Source organism: Ranitomeya variabilis, chromosome 6 (genome assembly GCF_051348905.1).
Source record: "Ranitomeya variabilis isolate aRanVar5 chromosome 6, aRanVar5.hap1, whole genome shotgun sequence".
Classification (NCBI taxonomy): domain Eukaryota; kingdom Metazoa; phylum Chordata; class Amphibia; order Anura; family Dendrobatidae; genus Ranitomeya; species Ranitomeya variabilis.
The window spans coordinates 114,749,470-114,772,531 of record NC_135237.1 but is presented as its reverse complement, the minus strand read 5'-3'; the positions used below and the strand labels follow the sequence as shown (position 1 = coordinate 114,772,531).

At 47.1% G+C, this 23,062-nt stretch overlaps 2 protein-coding genes across 12 annotated transcripts in view; one reads left to right on the top strand and one right to left on the bottom strand.

Annotated features, from left to right (window-relative positions):
• The window catches only part of TOP2B (DNA topoisomerase II beta), a 91,231-nt gene extending 74,260 nt beyond the window's left edge, over window positions 1-16,971 (top strand). Inside the window, exons 34-37 of one of the 2 annotated variants that reach the window (XM_077268919.1) lie at window positions 4,583-4,705; window positions 13,069-13,194; window positions 15,356-15,453; window positions 16,463-16,971. In XM_077268919.1, coding sequence (XP_077125034.1) covers window positions 4,583-4,705; window positions 13,069-13,194; window positions 15,356-15,453; window positions 16,463-16,624 — 509 coding nt within the window. In that variant the 3' untranslated portion in view covers window positions 16,625-16,971. Of the gene's footprint in view, window positions 1-4,579; window positions 4,706-13,068; window positions 13,195-15,355; window positions 15,454-16,462 lie in introns of both variants that reach the window. The other variant, XM_077268918.1, reaches the window with a different exon arrangement.
• A 38-nt stretch (window positions 16,972-17,009) lies between these two features.
• The window catches only part of RARB (retinoic acid receptor beta), a 1,117,211-nt gene continuing 1,111,158 nt past the window's right edge, over window positions 17,010-23,062 (bottom strand). For 8 of the 10 annotated variants that reach the window (XM_077268925.1, XM_077268924.1, XM_077268922.1 and 5 more), the window contains one exon: window positions 17,016-18,862. In XM_077268925.1, the coding sequence (XP_077125040.1) occupies window positions 18,675-18,862 (188 nt within the window). In that variant the 3' untranslated portion in view covers window positions 17,016-18,674. Of the gene's footprint in view, window positions 18,863-23,062 lie in introns of all 10 variants that reach the window. The other 2 variants (XM_077268931.1, XM_077268929.1) reach the window with 2 other exon arrangements.

Here is a 23,062-nt window from a genome sequence, read left to right as displayed (position 1 = left end):
GTCATGGCCATTCTTCATTCAAAGGTGATTCTGGTAATCCCATACCTCGACGACCTCTTGATCAAGGGTCCATCCCGTCGGGATTGCAGCCAGAGCCTCCAGCTTACTCTGGACACGCTTCTTCGCCTCGGCTGGATAATCAATTACCAGAAGTCTTCTCTGATTCCAACTCAACGTCTGGAGTTCCTGGGCATGGAATTCGATACCTCTCAGGCTCAGGTCTTTCTCCCCAAAGAGAAGTTCCTTTCTCTTCGCCCGGGGGGTCAGAGCTCTAAAGAGCCCAAATCCTCTGTCTCTCCGCCTCGCCATGAGGGTTCTGGGGAAAATGGTCGTTTCCATGGAAGCGGTCCCCTTTGCTCAGTTCCACTCTCGTCCCCTCCAGCTGGCCCTTCTGTCTGCCTGGGACAGGAACCCACTTTCCCTGGATCGCCCGTTTCGCCTCTCGCCCAGGGTGAAACAGTCTCTCTCTTGGTGGACGCTGTCCACCTCCATTCTGCGCGGGAGATCATTTCTCCCTCCCCGCTGGCAGGTGATCACCACCGACGCCAGTCTCCAAGGTTGGGGAGCGGTTTTTCTCCACCTCACGGCCCAGGGCCGCTGGACTGCTCAGGAGGCGTGCCTCCCTATCAACCTCTTGGAAATCAGAGCCATCTTCCTAGCCCTCATCCGCTGGGAGTCTCTCCTTTCAGGGAAACCGGTCCGCATTCAGTCGGACAACGCCACAGCTGTGGCTTACATAAACCATCAGGGAGGGACTCGCAGCAGGCAAGTCATGGCAGAAGTGGCAAAAATTCTGCGTTGGGCGGAGGGTCACGTTCCCTCTCTGTCAGCCGTCCACATCCCAGGGGTGGACACTTGGCAAGCCGACTTTCTAAGTCGCCAGGGCATCGTGGTGGGCGAGTGGTCTTTTCTTCCCGCAGTCTTCAGCCAGATTTGCCAGCGGTGGGGCGTCCCAGATGTCGACTTGATGGCTTCCCGGGCAAACCACAAGGTTCCCCAGTACGTCTCCAGATCTCGGGATCCGAGGGCCGTCGGATGCGACGCTCTCGTGATCTCATGAACCCAGTTCCAGATGCCCTATCTGTTCCCACCCCTCCCATTGATTCCAAGGGTCGTAAAAAAGATCAAGACAGAAGGGGTTCCCGTACTCTTAGTAGCTCCAGATTGGCCTCGCAGGGCCTGGTATACGGAACTGGTGAACATGCTATCGGACGTTCCGTGGAGGCTTCCGGATCGTCCGGACCTTCTTTCGCAGGGACCCCTCTTCCACCCGAATTCTTGGTCTCTGAATTTAACGGTATGGCCGTTGAAGCCGCGGTCCTGAAGGACGCGGGGTTTTCTCATAGCGTTATCCAGACTATGATAAGAGCAAGAAAACCGGCTTCCTCGCGTATTTACCACTGATGTTGGAAGGCCTTTTTCCGTTGGTGTCTGGACAACAATCTGTTTCCTGTGACCTTTTCCCTTCCATCCCTTCTTAGTTTCCTTCAAGCGGGTCTAGATTCGGGTCTTTCCCTTAGCACCTTGAAGGGTCAGATTTCTGCTCTTTCCATTCTTTTTCAAAGGGACCTGGCCTCCCTGCCTCAGGTGAGGACCTTCATCCAGGGAGTCGCTCATATAGCTCCCCCTTATCGTCCTCCTGTCGAGCCTTGGGATCTCAACCCCGTGTTGGACGCTCTCCAGCGTGCGCCCTTTGAACCGATTCAGGACATTTCTTTCTCGCTTCTATCCTGGAAGGTAGCCTTTTTGGTCGCCATCACCTCCATTAGAAGAAGAGTGTCGGAGCTGGCGGCATTATCCTGTCGTTCTCCCTTTCTAGTCCTGCATCAGTACAAATTGGTTCTTTGTCCGGTTCCTTCCTTTCTACCAAAGGTAGTTTCGGCTTTTCACATCAATGAGGACATTGTCCTCCCTTCCTTGTGCCCTTCCCCGGTTCATCCCTTGGAGAGATCCCTTCACAAGTTGGATGTGGTCAGGGCTATCCGGATTTATCTCGCCAGAACTGCCTCTTTTCGTCAGGCCGATCCTCTGTTCATCGTCTCGGAAGGGCGGCGAAAGGGGCCCCCCCGCCTCCAAGTCCACAATTGCTCGTTGGATCCGTTTGGCGGTTCTGGAGGCATACCGTGTCCAAGACAAACGGCCTCCTTCGGGGGTGAAGGCTCACTCTACCCGGGCTGTGGGAGCTTCCTGGGACGTTCGTCACCAAGCTTCAGCCTCGCAGGTTTGCAAGGCCGCAACGTGGTCATCCATTCACACCTTTGTCAAATTCTACAAGGTGCATACTCGGGCTTCTGCGGACACGAGCCTGGGTAGGAGGATACTACAGGCGGCGGTTTCTGACCGGCCGACCTAACTCCTCTTTTTCTGCAGAATATCCCGCCCTAGGGACTGCTTTTGGACGTCCCATGGTTACCGGTGTCCCCCAATGAAGCGATAAAGAAAGAGGGATTTTTGGTTCTTACCGTAAAATCTTTTTCTTGGAGCCTTTATTGGGGGACACAGCATCCTCCCTTGAAGTTGTAAAGTGTTCCTACTACTGCTTTTGCACCATCTGAGTTGCCTGGTGCCTGTCGGAGGGTGTATACTGCCGGGCAGGAGCTACTTCTTTATTTGCATAGTGTCAGCCTCCTAGTGACAGCAGCATACACCCATGGTTACCTGTGTCCCCAATGAAGGCTCCAAGAAAGAGATTTTACGGTAAGAACCAAAAATCCCTCTTTTTTTTTTTTTTTTTTTTTTTTTTTTAAACCTTCCAAAAATTCCTGTGAAGCACCTGATGGGTAAATAAACGTCCTGAATGTGGTCACTTTGGGTATTTTATATCATATAGACCCCTCAAAGTGACTTCAAATGTGATGTGGTCCCTAAAAAAAAATGGTGTTGTAATAATGAGAAATCGCTGTTTTAAATTTTAACCCTTATAACTCCCTAACAAAAAAAAATGTTGGTTCCAAAATTGTGCTGATGTAAAGTAGACATGTGGGAAATGTTACTTAAGTATTTTGTGTGACATATCTCTGTGATTTAGGGCATGAAAATTTCTAAATTTCGCAAAATTTGTTTTTTTTTACAAATAAATGCAAGTCATATCAAAGAAATGTTACCACGAACATGAAGTACAATATATCACATTCTCAGAATCACTGGGATGCATTCCAGAGTTATTACCTCATAAAGGGACAGTGGTCAGAATTGTAAAAATTGGCTTGGTCATTAACATGCAAACCACCCTTGGGGGTAAACGGGTTAAAGTTGTTCTGGTCTCCTTTGGCCAAAGTTCAGTGCAAAGTGGACATTGACATGCATTTCTGACGTGCAGATAATCAGTGGTTCCAAGTACAGATGAGTGAATAAATTCAAGCGGAAAATAATTCTACTCAAATTTTTCCCAAAAAACGCCAATCCGCCAAAATGCACATTTTTTTTTTTAATTCGCTTTCACACAGATTTGGCAAGATGGTGGCCGTTGGACGTCATTTTTCTGAGCTATGAAGTGCCATGAAAAGGTTAAAAAAAAGGATCCTTTTACTCTTTTTACCGCCCAACTCTCCAACTCCTCTACTCCCCACAGGCACCCACCCGGTTGTCATCACATCTTATGATCCCTACTGCGTGCTCTGAAATCTCGAGCCTCTCACATGGAGCCCGGACCTCCAGTTCTGATGAGGTCTGGAAGAGTCCCATGCAATGCAAGTCATGGCGCAATTTGAGTGACATCATGACTTTGAGATCTTTCGCATGCTTGTGTAGTATTTTCCTGAGGACCAGACGGGTGCATCATCTTGCAATTATCTAGAAAGCTTTGGAGCATAATAAGGGACATTTAATTCTTCGCAAATCAAGTTTTCTAGGAAAATCTGAAACGGGTGAATTAAAATTCCTGCCTGATTCGCTCATCTCTAGTTCCAAGTGCAATCCTAAGGCTCAGCCTACACCACGACTTTTCATGTCACTACTGATTGATTTCAGCTCTTGTGCTACAGGTGTGATATATGGGAATATATTGATTTGAATCCATTCTTATGCATTGCATCTGAAAATCGGTTCTGCTGCTTTTTTTGTGTATCCTTGGATGTAGAGTTTCGGAAGAGTTTTGATGTGAAGAAACAAGTGAAATTAAAGTGTTTCATGTTCTAAGCTTGAGCTGTTGGTCTTTTAAAGCCATTGGTGTCAGAATACTAGATATTGTCATCCAGAGTCATGGCCACATCAATGCTTATTGGCTTTTAATATCACTGTAATGGCATTTTTGAGAATTAAAGTATAATAACACAGCAAATAGAATAACTATTGCTTGAAGGGGCAATATTATAAAGTGATCAAAATTAAGAGTAGGCAGCTGGTTTGTTTGTGATGACCTCCCTGGCCCTAATTTATGAAGGGAGCGCTGGAGTACCTCTTCATGAATTTGGCATATTTTAAAACTGCCTTAATTTTAGTGTAATTTTGAGTTGTGACCTTTTCAGCAGTTTTACGCAACAGTTCTGGCATAAACAGTGCTTCATTAATCCAGGGCAATGTGATACTTGAAGGTCGTTACTCGATGGATTGATTAATTTCTGATTTGTTTATTGATTAGAAGATGTTCCCAAATTCAACAGCGATGATGATGATGACAACAATGATGAACCTTCCCCCCTCTACTCTTCAACCTTTAGCTTCAAATCTACAGAAAAACCAGCAAGCAAGCCATCTGCCAAGAAAGGTAAAGATGACATTCAATAATTATAACAATAGACAAAACTAGAAATGTAAAAGACCACTCCGGGGCATTGTTTTATTTTACCACCAGAGTGGTATCTTTAACCTTTTCACAACATTTGACATACGTTTACATCATGGTCGGGAAGGGGTTTCCATAAAATGATGTAATTTTACATCAAGGCGATCATGTGGGCACAGTAGCAGAGCCTGCGCAATCGCCGCCAGGAGTTCTGCTTAAGTGATAACCGAGCCCCAGAAGTCACAGCCAGGAGCAGTGCCCTCACCGCCCCCAGCTTTGTAAACTCCAAAATTCTGTGATTTAGAAAGGGAGGGGGGCTCCCTTTCCCACGCGATTGACACCCCCGCAACGTCATTGTGGGCTACTGATCGTTGCTGTGACAACTCGAGGTCATCATGACAACCTCCGGGTCTGCCATCTACGGTGGCCTGTTTAGACTATGCCAGGGACATGGTCTTAAAAGGTGTCTGTCAGTGTAACATTGACAGGTATAATGTAGTGCTGGTGCATTGCAATGCGTTATACCAGCTATCAGAGTAATAAATGTTAGTCAGTCACTCTATGGGACTTCAAGAAAAAAAAAAAAAAAAAAAAGAGGAGAAACATTTTCAAAATATTAAATAATTACACAGCGTGAAAAAAAATATTATACTATTAAATATGTATATTTATGTAAAATAAAAAAACTAAAAAGTACATACATTTGGAATCACCTCAACTGGAACGGACCTGCTCTATAAAACTGTCACACAATCTAACCCCTTCAGTGAAATCCATTGAAAGAAAAAAAAAAACGGTGGGGGGGAGGATTTTTTTCATCATACCGCCAAAAAAGTGAAATACATTGTGAACAATAAGACGTGATCAAAAAGCCAACTGCAAATAAAAGTGGTATAGATGAAAACATCATCTCGTCCCACAAAAAACAAGCCGCAGACTGCTCCGTCATCAGAGAAATAAAAGTTTTACCTCTCAGAATATAATGATGCAAAAACAATTCTTGCACTAGCATTTTCCCACGATCCGGAGGTCGCCGCAGTTCAGGCTGTGAGGATGCGCCATCTCAGTGACGGCACCGCTAGTCACTGAAGCTGTGTTCACAGCATCTCGTTCACCAGTGGTTTTCAGCCAGGACGGTCGCATCTTGGCACTGTCCTGGTTGAAAATTAATTATCCCCTAGATATGGATTACGGCGTGGGACACAACAACGGACAGGTATGGTATATTGTTGGTTTGTTATTTTACTTTTATTACAGGACATTGAGGGCTTCGCAGGAATTGTATGAGGTCGTGAGAAGTCTGTGTGTTTCTTTCAGATAAAGAACTTAATTCTGGCTGTGTCTTATAGGATTAGTAATGAATAGGTGTCTTATAGACGCTTCTCCAACCCCCCTAACTATTACCCCACTTGCCACTGCTACAGGGCAAGTGGGAAGAGCGAGGCTAAGTGCCAGAATGAGTGCCTTTTCTGAAGCGACTGAGAGCTGATGTTTTTAGCCAGGAGGGGCAGTTTCTATGGCCCCTTCTTAGGCTATTAATATCAGCCCGCAGCTGTCTGCATAGCGTTTGTTGATTATTAATTATGGGGGGACCCCACGTCTTTTTTTGGGGGTCCCCCATTTTAATAGCCAGTAAAGGCTAAGTATACAGTTGTGAGCTGATATTAATAGCCGGGGAAGCTCTATGGGTATTACCCCCTCCCAGGCTATAAACATCTGCCCCCAGTCGCTGGCTTTCCCTCTGTTTGTTTTCAAAATTGCACGGGAATGCTATTTTTTATTGAAAAAAACACTTTCATAAATACATGTACAGTAATTTGCGCACACACTATACTAATTGGATTTGTCACAGATATCTAAATATCTACCTATTCTATATGTATTTACTGCGTGTAATCCATGTCTTCTATCCTGTCGGCTCCTGCTGTGATTTTACACTACCGTGGGTGCTGAATTACTGGCTTTTCTTCTATCTATCTATGTAATATAAATACACGTGTGTGTCACTGACATATATATATTATTACACGTTTAGCAGAAAATGTGTGAAAATATTTGGTGCCGTCTTACCCACTTTCCCTTGTGAGAAAATAAATTTTGATGTTAACTAAATTTTTCTGGTAAAAATGTACTTCTTTTTTCTCTATCGCCTCATTGGGGGACACAGGAACCATGGGGTGTATGCTGCTGCCACTAGGAGGCTGACACTATGCACAAAAAAGTTAGCTGCTCCTCTGCAGTGTACACCCCACTGACTGGCATTATGAACTTGAGTTTAGCTTAGTGTCAGTAGGCGGTGGACACGGGTCTTTTATTAGACCCTTATCTACCTCATTGTGCGTCGTTCCCTTTCAGGTTTCCGGAGGAATACAGTGTGAATAGTCACAACTGTATTCCCACAATGCGGACTATGAGTACGGCGTGTACTGCCACCCCGTATCCTCATAGATCCCTCAGCAGGACCAAGACCCCCAGCACACAAGCGTGCTTAGAGGATCCGGACCGGTCCTAGCCCCGTCTCCCACCCACTCGCCCACCAGAGCCTGTCGGTTGGAGGAGACGAGGACGTCCGTAATCATCTCACGGGACGTCTGATACCCTTTTTGATCGAGATGCCTCTCTCGCTATACACGACGACGACGCAGTTTCTTTCGGCCAGGCAGCACGGGTGGGTCGCCGCCGTGCATGCGCGGACGCCTGTTTTAAGCGGTCACGCCACCTTCCTTCATCGGCGGCCGTACTGCCTTTTTCCGGTCTGTAATTTAGGCCCCGGCGACGCGGCTCCGCCCACTTCCGTTTTCATCGGGGGGGCTTTTCTTTTACCCGACAATGACTGCCCCGCCCACCGGCGCCATCTTGGTGTTCCTGGGCGCACGACTTGCTCCGCCCTCTCCACTGCACAGCTGCAGATCTTATTTTGGCGCCATACAACGCCTCTAGAGCGCTCATTCTGGCGTCCTATAGCGGTCGCCATCTTTCCTGCCTGAGGGGCTACTTCTCCCTGGAGGTCCATCTGCAAGCCGGACAGCTTCCTTCACCTGGAATCCGTTTTGTCTGCCATGAGTAGCTCTGCACTGCAGACTGACACTCTCTTCTGCTCCCCTGTCCCCTAACCCTCTGGCCTTTTCTTCAGGGACCCGTTCGTCATGTCAAATTCTAAGGGCGGTCGCTCTCATCCTCCTACTTCTTCCTTTACTTCCTCTGCCTTAGTCAAACACTTTGCGTGTTCGTCTTGTAACCGCAAACTTCCCTCAGGTCAGTCCTCTCCCCTCTGTTAGGCCTGCAGCAACCCCATTATGTCCGTCGCCCAGGACCCTCTGCTGCTCCGCCTGAGAGTGAAGTCCCCACCCCAGGCTGGACCTCTTCTCTGTCACAATCTGTAGCGGATCTCACACGGGTGTCCCAGACCCTTGTGTTCGTACTCAATCGCCTGCCCCTGCAGACTTCCACAGTAGCCAGCGGGTCGCGGGAAGCTCCGTCCGAGATTTCCAATATAGGCCGCAAAAGATCCAGACAGGAACGCCGGTCTGAGTCCTCTTCTCGTTCCATCTCGCCCCACGGCCCTTCTCTGCGGTCGACCTCCCCCCGGTCCTCCTCCCCTGAGTCAGGCGAGACATTCTCAGATAAGCCTTCAGAGGATATTTCGGAGCTGAGCCCGAACCTAATCTCTAGCATGAGGGATATGGTTCAGAACCACATTGGAGCGATAAATCAGACCTGTGGAATCAAAGACTCCTCTACGGACCCCACAGATCAGGCGGTTTCATTAGACGGTCAAAACCACCTTCCAAGTTTTTCGCTCCTCACCCTGAATTCGAGGAGATCCTGACCAGAGAAAGAGAGAACCTGACCAGACGCTTTCAGAGAGGAAAGCGCCTTGGCATTTTATATCCCTTTTCTCCGGAGCTCACCGCTAATTGGACTGCTTCTCCTTCGGTGGATCCTCCAGTTTTCAGGCTGTCCACCAACACGGTCCTTCTGATATCCGGCAGAGCATCTCTGAAAGACTCTAATGATAGTCATTGAATCCTTTGCGAAGTCAGCCTTCAAAGCGGCTGCGTCTACTCTTTGCTCGGCTTTTGCTTCCACTTGGGTCTCAAAATCAATTTCCGAATGGGCCAGACAACTCCGTCGGGGCATCCTGGATGGGACCCCATCTGGACAGCTGGCAGAGCTTGCCAACCAGATTTCCCATGTGGGTGAATACCTGGTCTCCGCTTCCCTGGATGCCGTGTCTTGTGCGGCTCAGGCGTCCAGCAATGCTGTGGCCATCCGTCGGACCGTTAGGCTCAAGTCCTGGCAGGTGGACTTCAAAAAAGTCCCTTACCAGCCTGCCTTTTCAGGGTTCACGTCTCTTTGGTTCTCAGCTGGACCAAATCATTAAGGACGCCACCGGGGGCACAAGTTCCCTTCTTCCCCAATCTAAACCTCGCCGCCCTCCTCCTAGGCGGCAATTTCTGTCCTTCCGGCCCTTTCGTCACTTTGCGGCGTCAGATTCCTTTGCCCAACAGCAGAGGCCACAGGCACTTTAGAGAAGAAGGTATCCTTTAGACCCACTCCTTCCTGGCGCCCTCGCTACTCCCAAGGTAGATCCTCCAGGTCTAGGTCTGGAAGGTCCACCTCAGCATGACTCACAACAAGACCCCAGCCCACTTCCCAGGCTGGGCGGCTGTCTCCTCTTCTTCAGAGATGTCTGGATCTCCTCAGTAGAGGACGCATTGGGTCAGGGAAGTTGTATCCTCGGGATACAAAATAGAATTCGTTTCACGGCCCCGGGATCGTTTCTTCGAAACCCGACCTCCAAGAGACCCCGCTCTAGTTCCGGGTTTCTTTGCATCGCTTCTTTCCTCAAATCCGAGGTAATCGTTCCCGTTCCAGAAAAAGAACGGTTCACAGGGTTCTATTCGAATCTTTTTGTCGCACCCTAAAAAGACGGCACGGTTCGTCCCATTCTGGATCTCAAATTGCTGAACAAGAGGGTTTGTCTCAGACACTTCAGGATGGAATCCCTTTGTTCAGTAATTGCTTCCATGGAGGCTCAGGAGTTTCTGTGCTCCATAGACATCCAGGACGCCTACCTCCATGTCCCGATATTCCCGGGACATAACCAATTCCTGCGTTTTGCAGTACTTCAGGAGCATTTTCAGTTCGTCGCCCTGCCGTTCGGTCTCGCGACCGCCCCCAGGGTTTTCACGAAGATCTTGGCAGCGCTGATAGCCATCTTGAGGGTCAGGGGCCTGGTATTTTTTCCGTACCTCAACGACATTCTCATAAAGGCTCCGTCTTTTTCTCAGGCTTACGAAAGTCTGTCCATCGTCCTTGACACTCTAGCCCATTTCGGGTGGCTTGTCAACAGGAAGAAATCCTGTCTTGTTCCCTCTCAGCGCCTCGTTTTTCTGTGCATGCTCTTCGACACTCGTCAGACCAGAGGCTTCCTTCCCGAAGACAAGAGATCCATCCTTCGGCGGGAGGTTCGCCTGCTCCAGGGTCCTCGGCTTCCCTCCTTCCGATCGGCCATGAAGGTTCTGGGGAGGATGGTTGCAACATTGGAAGCGATTCCCTTCGCCCCAATTTCAATCAAGACCTCTTCAGCAGGCCATTCTATCACAGTGGGACAGGTCTGTCTTCTCCCTGGATCATCCGATTCGGCTTTCTCCTCGGGTCAAACGGTCCCTCAACTGGTGGCTGACGTCACCTCTCATCTCCCAGGGCAGGTCCTTCCTTCCAGTTCACTGGCAGGTGGTGACGACGGACGCCAGCTTGCTCGGCTGGGGTGCGGTGTTTCGTCACCTGACTGTTCAGGGTCGTTAGTCGACGCAGGAGTCATCCCTGCTGATCAATGTCCTCGAGATTCGGGCCATCTTTCTGTCTCTCCTTCACTGGGAAAACATTCTCAGGGGTCTGCCAATTCTGATCCAGATGGACAATGCCACAGCAGTGGCATATGTCAACCACCAGGGGGGGACTCTGAGTTCTCTGGCCTCGGCCGAGGTATCCAAGATCCTCCTTTGGGCAGAGGCAACGGTTCCGGTGCTATCCGCGGTGCATATACCCGGTGTGGACAATTGGGCCGCCGACTTTCTCAGTCGTGAGGGCCTCGCGGCAGGGGAATGGTCCTTGCATCAGGAGGTTTTCCATCAGATTTGTCTTCGATGGGGGACTCCAGATATGGACCTCACGGCATCCCGAATCAACAGGAAGGTCCCTCAGTTCGTCTCCAGGTCCCACGATCCTCTCGCAGTGGGCGTCGACGCTCTGGCCATTCCTTGGTCGCAGTTCATGCTCCCCTATCTGTTTCCACCCCTGCCCTTGCTTCCCAAGTTGTTGAAAAAATCAAGGCGGATGGGGTGCCAGTCAGATCGCCCCGGATTGGCCCAGGCGATCTTGGTTCGCAGAGATCGTTAATCTTCTCGCGGACGCCCCCTGGCGGCTTCCAGACAGACCGGATCTGCTGTCTCAGAGTCCGATCTGCCACCCGAATTCTCGGTTGCTCAGTTTAACAGCGTGGCTGTTGAGACCGCAGTTCTAAGAGCGTCAGGCCTTTCGGATTGGGTGATTCATACTATGATCCAGGCTAGGAAGCCTTCGTCTTCCAGGATCTACTATCGTACATGGAAGGCTTACTTCCGATGGTGCGAGTCTGGCCACGTTTCACCTATGTCCTTTTCCCTTCCTTCAATTTTGGCCTTCCTTCAGGCAGGACTGGAAGGGGGCCTTGCCCTTAGTTCCCTAAAGGGCCAGGTTTCTGCGCTCTCCATCCTCTTCCAGAAGACCTTATCTTCTCAGCCACAGGTCAAGACTTTCCTTCAGGGATTAGCCCATGCTGTCCCTCCGTACAGGGTGCCTGTGGACCCATGGGATCTCAACCTTGTGCTGGAGGTGCTGAGGGGTCCCCCCTTTGAGCCGCTCAGGCTACGTTCACATTTGCGTTGTTGGGCGTTGCGTCGGCGATGCAACGCACAACGCATGCAAAAAAGCATTGTTTTGTGACGCATGCTTCCATTTTTGGCTTGATTTTGGACGCAAAAAAAATGCAACATGTAGCGTCCTGTGCGCCCTGACGCTTGCGCCAAAAATGACGCATGCGTCACAAAACGCAAGACAACGCATGTCCATGCGCCCCCATGTTAAATATAGGGGCGCATGACGTATGCGTAGCTATGCGTCCCCGAACCTGCGCCCAACGCAACGCAAATGTGAACGTAGCCTCAGAGAGGTTTCCCTGTCAGTTTTATCCTGTCGGTGTCCACCTGATGAAGACTGTGTTAACCGTTGAAACGCGTTGTGGCTTAAATATAACCTGGTGTCCGAGTATTCCTTCTGCGCTCCTGGGACCGAATTCTGCTTTCTTTGTTCTTGCGTCCTCCATTGAAGGTGTTCGGCTGGATGCTGCAGGGGACTTTGCAATTTGGTTCTCTTTCCCTCCCTCCCTGGGTCTATTCTTGGCGCTCCACCATCAAACCGCCTAACACTGAATTCTTTATCTTGGAAGGTGGCCTTTCTTGTGGCCATCACCTCTATCTGGCGTGTTTCCGAGTTGCCGGCCTCCTTTTCTGGTTATCCACCAGGACAAGGTGGTCCTGAGGCCTCCGCCTGCCTTCCTTCCTAAGGTGGTTTCCACTTCAATGAGGACATCGTTCTACCTTCCTTTTGTCCAGCTCCGACTCATCCCCTGGAGCGATCGTTGAACAAGCTGGACCTCGTCAGGGCGGTGAGGATCTGTCTGGCTAGAACCGCCTCTTTCCGGAAGACGGACTCTTTTTTCGTCATTCCTGATGGCACGCGTAGAGGCCTGCCGGCTTCCAAGGCGACTATTGCATACACTCCATGGTTCCTGTGTCCCCCAATGAAGGCTCCGAGAAACAGATTTTACGGTAAGCAACCAAAAAATCCTGTTTTCTTCACTGCCCAATGGTACAACATTCTGTAACACACCTATGGTTTCAATATTATCACTGCACCCTTCAGTGAATTAAGAGTAGTTTGTAAAATGGAGTCGCTTAAGGGGAATCTGTTCTAGCACCTCGGGGCCCTCCCAATGAGTCTGGCACCCGCAAGCCATAGCAAAATTTCATAAACTGTGAGGTACATTTTTTCCTACTAGCCCTTATAAAAAATTAAAAACTTATTTGTTATTTTGCTGATAGTTTTAGAGTGTTCACTTAGCATTACATTACCTCTAGATGTCGATGTTTTCTATTCTTGGATTGTGCTACTTTAGATATGGAAATTATTTGATTGAATTATCGCTTTCTAATAGACTGATCGTCATGCAATCAGGGCAGTACAATGCAATCATTCCCTTGAGGTCCAGAAATGTAACCTTAACTCTTCTACATTTGCAGCAAAAACACCTTCAGATGGAACCCCAAAACAAAAACGACCACCAAAGCCAAAGAAGTCTGACGCTTTTGTGAATTCAGACTCTGATTTGGAGTTTGGAACCCCAAAGAAAACTACAACACCCAAAGGCAAGTATCTAGTGAAAGGCCTGCTTTTCCCTTCTGCAGGTTATTGTGTAATAGAAAATAATGACAAGCTGTACTTCTGTTTTCTTAGTGAAGTCTGAAATCCCTGAGGCTCTGCCTCCATCCTAGTGCTGGACTAAATGCACAGTGTGATGCTTCATGCTATAGTTTATACCGTGTCCCTTTCATTAAAGCACCACTCCAGCAGGTTGTCTTATTTCACTGCTGGAGTGGTGTCACTATTGTAAGCTCCCTGCCCCTAGTATATACTCGCCAGCCGCTATAATCTGTTATTGGCACCGCTCCATTCGTCTTCTGCAGTTTGGATCTGCCAGATCGCACCAGTGTTTGCTGGGTGTCCTGGAGGTCACTTCTCAGTGTACGTCTATGGCAGAACAGGACCTTCCTAGACTAACATTGAGAGCTTGTGACTAGTGATGAGAGAACGTGTTTGGATAAGTTGTTGTCCGCGTATATTCGGATGCTAACCAATGGTCTTCGGCGTGCTCGAATAATAAGTTCTGAGTCCCAGCGGCTGTGCGACAGCTACAACACATGCGGAGATTACCTGTTTGTTAGCTGCAACATATGCAGGAATTGCCTGTGAACAGCCACGAGACATGCAGCCTTGGGACTTGTACATATTTTTTTGAGCACGCCGAATACACTTGGCCAGCATCCGAGCATGCTCGCTCATCACTACATGTAACTGTTAACTTCACAAGATGGCGGAGCAGGACCGGTGTGCATAAAAAAACTGAACTTTACTTAATTGTGACGACATTTCATTCAAAATGGCAATAAATGAATGTTGAAATTCCTCTAATACTCTTAAGTCACTGAGATTTAAGAGAATATCCTCCCACAATGGTTGATAATCCTGCAGCTGTCGGCTGTATACTATAGCTGACACCCTGCTGCATCAGCCATGATTAATGTTGACAGCAACCAACTCTGTTTAACCCCATAGATGCTGCTGTCAATGGTGACTACGGCATCTAGATAGTTAACAGTGTGGGGCTCTCTCTTTAACCCTATCAGCACCCTAAGATCTTGATTGTGTGGTCCTGATGTTTGCCATGACAATTCACGGCCAAATGCTGGCCTTAGAATCTGCCGGCCATAGCAGCCTGTTCAGAAATTAGCAACATTTAGGTGGTAAAAATAATATTTTTTCTTCCTGTCCTGCCCCATTGCATTAATTCCTAAAAACCACCTGAAGGGTTAATAATAATACCATGCAGCAGTTTTGAAAATGTTGATGGGTGCTGTTTTTAAAATGGTGTCACTTTTGGGGGCTTTCATATGTATTGTATGGTTCCCCAAAGTCACTACAAAACTGAATAGGTCCCTAAAAAAAAAGGTTGTAATTTCCTTGATAAAATGAAATATTGCTACTACATTTTTTAAACCCTATAATATCCTAAAAAATAAAAGAACATTTAGCAAAAGGTTGTGATAAAAAGCAGACATGAGGGAAATGTAATTTATTAACTATTTTGTGTGGTATGACTATCTGGATTAGGCCGGGGTCACACTTGCGAGTGCAATGCGAGATCAATTCTCGAAACTTGATTCCAGCTCACCCAGTTGCTCTATGCTCGGACACCAGCCTAGTGCAGTCGAAACGCGTCGACCATGTAAATTTTTCTTTTGTATGCACTATATTTTCTTTTGAAAAATAAAAAGAAAAGGAAAATCCAGTCCTGTTGAGCCGGACTCCAATTCTCTTGCATCAATACCCGGCACTGCCACCAGCACTCGGGACCAGTACGGATGTATGTATTTCTATGCAGCTGAACGCTCCGGTCCCGAGTGCTGGCGGCAGTGCTGGGTATTGATGCGCGAGTTTCTCACATTGCACACGCAAGTGTGACCCCAGCCTTAAAGGGACAATTATTCAAAGTTTGAAAATTGGTAATTTTTGGAAATTGATGTCTGATATTTTTCTAAATAAATCCAAAGCATATCAAGCTAAATTTACCATCGACATAAAGTACAATGTGCCACTAAAAAAGTCTCAAAATCACTGGGATACGTGGAAACATTCCATAGTTATTGACACATATGTGACACTGGTCAGATTTTAAATTTGTGGATGACGGTAGCCGGGCTCTCTGGTCCTCAGCAATGTTCTGCAATCATAACATTTGTTCTTTATCAGCAAAAGGAAGAGGAAAAAAAAGGAAAACGTCTGATTCTGAAAATGAAGGTGACTACAATCCTGGGAAAAAATCTTCATCGAAGTCCACATCGAGCAAGGTAAGAGCACAACGGTTTACACGGCCGTGCAGTACTCCACATGGTTTATCTGGTGGGATCTGAAACAAATCACTGGATACGTGCACGGATGTTATTTGTCAGTCTTCTGCCAGAAAGACACATTTCTTATCAAATCTTCATCTTGAAAGGAGTCTGTAACAGAGAAGGGTTTTCCCAAACATTTCCCAGACAGTTATCTGGAATGTCTTTCAACACTGCCATTCACTGGTAGAAATTAGTAGTTTTCTTGGTTTATGCAAAACTAATTTTCACTCTTCATACTGCCAGATAGTAAAACGTGATTCCTCAGTGGTGGTGGGCTGTAGCCATGCTTAGCCTTGTGTATGGTGATCTTTGGTTTTTATGCACCTCTTGATGTAGTTTTCAGAGGCGGTTTACATCTCAGTAGTGAGAAAACTAACAGACTCCATGATTAGCCGAGCACTGTACTTTGCACTCCTGGGCTCGGTGCTGTGGATAGGTGATGACTTGTTTTTATGGGAGAACCTTGGGTTGCTTTACCAGTATATGCTAACATTTTGGGTCTAATTAATCAAGACTAGCGTTATTCACACATGCTGACGTCGGATTCTTCTGATTCATGAGAACGTGCGCGCCTCTTCATGAATCTGGATCGTTTGATGAGTGGTGTGCGCCTCCGTTGCTACACCAGGAAATCTCACTCCAGTCAGATACTGCTGTTAGATTTCTGGTGTAGGGAACACCACAGTCCGTCATGAATTAGATGAGCTGTGGCGCCATGACCCTGGCACCCCCCCAGTCCACCCGCTTTGCCTATTTTGGCAGTTGGGAGAAACTGGTAGTGAAACAGCCAAAAAGTGCAAAATTTAGGGACAACTCCAAGTTGCACCTGAATTTTGTGACTTTTCAAAGCTTTTACTCCAGAATTCTGGCTCAAATTTTTTGATTGATCAGGCCCTTTGTCTTCCTTGTTCTTAGTCTGTGGATTTCTTGACATCTGACTTTTTGGTAACTTATTTTCCCTCAGAAGTCTAAGAAAGCGGTGTTTGACAATGATTCAGACGTGGACATCTTCCCACCAGAAGCTAACTCCGAAAGTGCGACACGACAAAGGCCAGGCCGGGCCAGGAAAGAAGTGAAATATTTTGCAGAGTCTGATGAAGAAGATGATGATTTTGTTATGTATTAGTTATGTCCCCGAGGAGCACCCCAATGTTTTCCAACAAAGTATGTTGTGTAGTCCTTTTGTCCCTCCCGTTGCAAACTTTTGTACATGGTCTTATTTTATGTGATAATGTATTTGATGTTTTTTATTATTGTGTAGGCATTTTAACATTTGTTGTTACACATAGAGTTTTCTGCTCTTTTTTACTCATGAAATATCATGTACGCGTTCCAATTTGCCTTGTAGAAATGTTTTAGACTGCCGTGCTCAAGCACACATTTTAATTATCATGACTAAATACAGAAGGGAGAAAACACAGCAACCCTGCTTTTTAAAATGAAGACAAAAACATTAAAAAAAATGGAAATCTATCCTCTGTTGTGTGTTGTATTAAGATCACCATGAAAGATGTAAAATAAATATATTTTATTCTTTTGCCAGGAGACTCCATGGAAAAAAGGTAAACCGTATATGAACATAGAAAGCATTGTTAAACAATCTCAATGTACAAACCGAGCCAGTGAAGAATACATCACAGACTTGCTAAAATATCCCCCAAAATTTCTACTAGTGCTTTAAATGAGACCTATAAACACCTTTCAATGTGTCATCGTCTACTGTGGTATCACAACCACTGTGATCCAGATTAAAACAATGAAATGGGTGGGCTTTACGTGTTTTTGAAGTGTGGGGCTGAGGCAATTACTATATTGTGCCAGGTCAATGGAGCGCCACGGTAGTGTAAGTTACATCTCTCGCTTGTGCATCTTTACAACTCACTATGTAGAGTCTTCTACTAGTAAGACTAAGGAGTCTGTTTGCACAAAATGACTCTTCAAACCAAGCATTGGCGCTCTGTGCACCCTTGGCGTGGCCAAACAGTTTACTACACCTTCCAAACTAATTATTTTGCCTCTATCTCTACAATCTCTTCCTTGATTGAGAGCTATGGATGGAAAACCCGTTGCACTAAACCGGTTGGCCAAGCCAATGGTGCACTAAAGGCCTGTGCTTGGTTTGACCAGTCATTTTGTGCTGACAGATTCTATAATTATTCCATTGTTGTAGTATATAACAGCTGAGAAAACCTGCAGCTGCCGCTAGTGTTAAAGGATAGCAGCTCCTAGCATGCTCTGCCGTTCTCAAGTAGCCGCAATCGTCTTACAGCATTCATTACGTCACGCTTCAGAGTTGTAGCGAGTTGCTGATTTATGCACCGATGAGATGTATTCTGGGAAATTAAAGGGGGAACTCTTTATGCAATACCCACTCGTAGGTCGTGAACCACACACACAAACATTTCTCTAATGGCTTGTGAACAGGTAAACATGAAAAAAGGAAAACAGACAAAAACATTGTAACACTGGAAAGTGCCTTTGAGGCTACAATTACTGCAGTAATGCACCTGTAAATATCGTCCACCAAAACAATCACATCTGTTTGATCCACCTTCTTAAAGTGACATTGACAACTCTACAATAACATGTCTCCTAACGGAACAGGCAGTTACAAAACTGGCTTCAGATAATGTAGTGAATGTTCTCCCACAACTTCCTCCGACAGGACTGGAGGGAAATAGACGCAATGCAGTTGAGGGCATGTAATGACCTATATGACGGTTAATGTTCCTTGTATGGACACGTACAACAGTCCATTTGTTTTGTTATTTTTACATTTTTTTTTAACCTTGTCTTGAACATTTCATGTATGCAAGACAAAAGGAAAGCACCGAACATCCAGCAGAAAGAACAGTAAATAGGTTATGTACAAAGTCTTCAAAGATCATGCAATCTGATGATCGGAAGAGAAAATAGACATAGCTTTATTTCTTGTTCTGTAAAATGGCTGCTTTAGTGTGGTTTTCTTCTAGTCGTAAGAGTCCAGCAAAGATAAGAATGTAAACAGCAAAAAGTATATAGGTTTATATAAATGGAAACCAGTTGGTCTTTGCTTGCTGAAGAATCTGAACACGTTTTGGATCTGCAAAGTCAGCAACGGGCTGTGGGAAAAATGCTTCTTGCTTGTCATCCCTGTGTGCATATTGTGTGGGGAATGTCTAGTGGAGATTTGGGCCTTATTGCACCTGTGCACATTTGCTGACCCGCTCCTCTTCTGGATTAGTTGAGATGCTCTGACTGTGCTCTGGCGCATTCTCACTTGGACTGGATGTCTCGTGGCCTTCGGAGTTCTCCAGCATTTCCTGAATGAGGGGCGGCATTGATCCGGGTATTTCCAGCTTCAATGTGATAACACGTTCTGCGCCTAAACAGAATGGAAGCGGCATGTTTAGCTACACGTAATATGTGAAAATTGGAAGCAGCATGTTTAGCTACACGTAATACATGAAAATTCAGCTTTTTAGGTTACCCATCTTTCACCTTCTTTAAAGTAAATGAATTTTGGAACAAATTGGGATTTTTAAATGTTATTATTCATGTTTTTTGCTACAATAGTATTATCATGTAAATGACATGGTTTGTTTGTGGACCTGATACAGACTACTACTCCTGTAATCAATATTTTCTTTCAAACAATAGTAGGCTTCCAAAAGACACCTTTAGGCTGCATTCACACATACATAATTCATTGGATCTCCTGACCCAGACTTGAAGTCTCATAGGCATCTGTAAGACTGCTGAGTTTGGGTCAGGAGGTCCGTGGCCAGGACGTTCATCAGGGACTGTAAAATGTATGTGTGAATCAGGCCTTAGTGAGCATACATGTAATAAAAGCTTTGTTTAAAGGGAGTCTGTCCAGGCAAAATGAAGGTACAAAGTAAGCCGAGGTCCAGGAATTGTAGTTTGCCCTAAGAAGAGTCATACTTGTAAGTTCTAAAAATACATTAGCTATGTCTCCAGAATTAAGTGCTTGGAGCATGGTGGATGGCCAGTGACACCTTTCCTCCAGCAGTTTACAAGGCCGGCTCTGGCTCCTGCTTCATTATCTATCCGTTCTGGCTCCACGTGCACTGTATAATTAGAGTCCCATACAGCACCGATGCATGCGCAGAACAGCTCTTCCCCTAGAGATGGCCAGAAGTGTCTTCTGCATATGCACTGAATCTCAGTGGAAGGACACCTAACTTGTGTATTACATAATGTTTTCTGGAGCCAATGTCGTTAATAAAGCAGAGAGCAGTGCCGGCCAAACTGCCCAGGAAAGGTGCTCCAGCCCATGCTGACTCCATGTTTTAATTGCATGTTAATTTAATGTTGTTTTTTTTAAAGTAGCCCATGGAAATTTGGAAATACACGATTAGGGCAAACATTTATAGCATAATTTGCCAATTACTGAATTCCATAAAGAACTTTTATAGTTTTACATATTAAAGGGAACCTGTCGCCCCCAAAATTGATGGTGAGGTAAGCTCACCAGCATCAGGGGCTTATCTACAGCATTCTGTAATGCTGTAGATAATCCCCCGATGTTACCTGAAAGAGGAGAAAAAGAGGTTAGATTATACTCACCCAGGGGCGTTCCCGCTGCGGTCCGGTCCGATGGGTGTCTCATGTCCGCCCCGGTGCCTCCTATCTTCATTCGATGACGTCCTCTTCTGGCCTTCACGCTCCAGCACAGGCGTACTTTGTCTGCCCTGTTGAGGGCAGAGCAAAGTACTGCAGTGCGCAGATGCCGGGCCTCTTTGACCTTTCCGGCGCCTGCGCACTGCAGTACTTTGCTCTGCCCTCAACAGGGCAGACAAAGTACGCCTGCGCCGGAGCCACGGCGTAAAGACCCGAAGAGGATGTGATGGAATGAAGATGGGATGCGCTGTACCGGACCTGAGACACCCATCGTACCGGGACCGCCCCTGGGTGAGTATAATCTAATGTCTTTTTCTCCTCTTTCAGGTAACATCAGGGGATTATCTACAGCATTACATAATGCTGTAGATAAGCCCCTGATGATGGTGAGCTTACCTCACCATCGATTTTGGGGGTGACAGGTTCCCTTTAATGTAAAATCTAGAAAAAGAAGTCTGTAACCATATGGGAGCACACAACTCCACAATGACTTAATATTCCACATAATAAATTATGGACTATCATATGGACCATGTATTCCCATATAAGATAACCTAATTGCTACAGTACCTTTTTTTTTCTTTTTGAAGGGCACAGAGAAGATTATTCTTATTATTTCACTGATTAAATACCTAATTTCTTTATTTAAAAAAAATCACAGCCCCGTGTGAATTTGGCGATTTATATAAATATACATTTATGCAGCGTTGACAATATATAAATATATATTTCTCCTTCGCCTCATTGGGGGGCACACAGACCGTGGGTGTATGCTGCTGCCACTAGGAGGCTGACACTAAGTGATGAAAAAAAAGTTAGCTCCTCCCCTGCAGTATACACCCTCCTGCTGGCTCTCAGCTAACCAGTTCTTGCTTAGTGTCCGTAGGAGGCACACGGAGTTTTACCTCTCCGTATCCTCTCCTGCGACGTGGGAAGCCACTGCCTGAGCTGACTCTAGGGGCGACGGGCCCCTTTAAGGGCACCGATCTCCCCCCTCCCTTATCAGACAAGCACTGGAGTGTCACCTCCAGTATCCTCTTCTGCAGCCAGGCCTATTGCCGGACATTCAGCCCTGCCCACCAGGTTTTACCCTCGGCTGTTCAGAGGCACTTTCCAGTGTGGCGTCCGAGCAGCCCCCACTGCCCCACCACGAAAAGCGGATGGTACAAGGAGGCGGACGGTTCCTCTCAACCTCCAAAGGGACGATAGATTGAGGATTTTTCTGAGGCTGGTTTCACATTTGCGTTTCCCTGATCTGCGGACTTCCTCTGTGAAGCCCCGCCCCCCGGCCGCACCTCCGCCGCTAGCTCCGCCTACTTCTGCATGCGACCTGCATACCTATCTTTAACATTAGGTACGCAGGTCGTGCTGCTGTATGCGGAGGCTGCCGCATGGGTCGTTTTGACGATGCGGCGACCAGCGTAGAACGCAGCCTGTAGCATTTTTTTTTTTTGCATCGTCAAAACGACGCATGCGGCAGCCTCCGCATACAGCCGCACGACCTGCGTACCTAATGTTAAAGATAGGTACGCAGGCCGCATGCAGAAGTAGGCGGAGCTAGAGGCGGAGGTGCAGCCGGAGTGCGGGGCTTCACGGAGGAAGTCCGCAGATCAGGGAAACGCAAATGTGAAACCAGCCTTATCCCTGCACCTTCCAAACAGCAGCAACAGCACAGGATCTCTTTCTACTTTCTGACCTGCTGAACAAAGCTGCATACTGGGGTAAATGCCGGGGCTCGAGCGTTGGAGGGCTCTGCGCAATCGGTGGCTTCTTTCCCCGTTTTCCCTCGTTCGGCACCGGCTGGCTTCAAAAATTTAGCTCCCAGCTTCGGGCTTGTGTAGGCCGCAACCCGGATCTCCGCCCCCTGCTAGGCCGTGCTTCAGGCTCCGCCTCCTTATTCAGGCGCCTCTCATTCAGGATGAGAACTCTATTCTCGGCGGCCATCTTCTTCCGCCTGCCATTTCCGGACACAAGCTCATCCGGAAGTGGCTGCTGCACGCACCGGCGGTATTCAGCACTGAAGACAGCGCTATTCCAGAAGGGGGCTCAGAATCCGGGTAAGAAGACTGCAATCCCTCCCTCCGCACGCATCGGCAGCATAAAGGGACTAGCGTTCCCGATTTGTTTAATGCTTACGACCTACAATCTCTGGTCTTAAAGGCGCATGACCAGCAAGTGACTGGCAATCCCTGGTCTATAAGGCACTCGTCCAGCATTTCCTGGTCTTAAGGGTACATGACCGCATTCCCTGGTCTTAAAGGTTCCCTACTTTAAAGAGACTCATGACCAGTTTTCTCTGCTCTTAAAGTCATGACCACCCAGAAGCCGGCCACCTTTAAGAGAGTACTTAGCTCAAATGAGCACAAGAGCCCTCCGCAGCGGCCGATCCCAGCTCTTCCCAGAGTACCTAGTTCTCCCCAAGGGGCTTCGCACCTGGGGTTATCCATGGCTTCTCTGCCAAGAGATTGAACCCTCTTTTGAAGTGCTCACAATACCAATATACATAGATCCTCCCCTACATGGGAGCTTTAGGCTAGCAGGGGCCACATGTATTCTAGAAACGGAACGCATATGAATCAGACATCGCCTTGGATCTGGACTTATCATACGCCAGAGCCTCAGAACAGGATCGATTCGCCCATTTAGGCCACAATCTCTGTAATTTGACAAGGTCTTCCTCTAGATCACGCAGGGTTCCTCAAAAACAGAAACCCTTAGTAGTGCATTTGCAATTTTCCTGGACAGTAAGCGTCCGGATAAGCAACTCACTGGCGACCACCATGGTAGCGCAATGGTAAACACCATGAATAATCGCAAATGGTCTTGCTCTAGAAACAGACTCTTCTTCAAGCGTCATGAGATGCCATGCCTGGTTAAACTTTTTTAAGGGCCACGGGTCCTTCAAAGGACACCGATCTCCTCACACCAGCATTAAATGAGC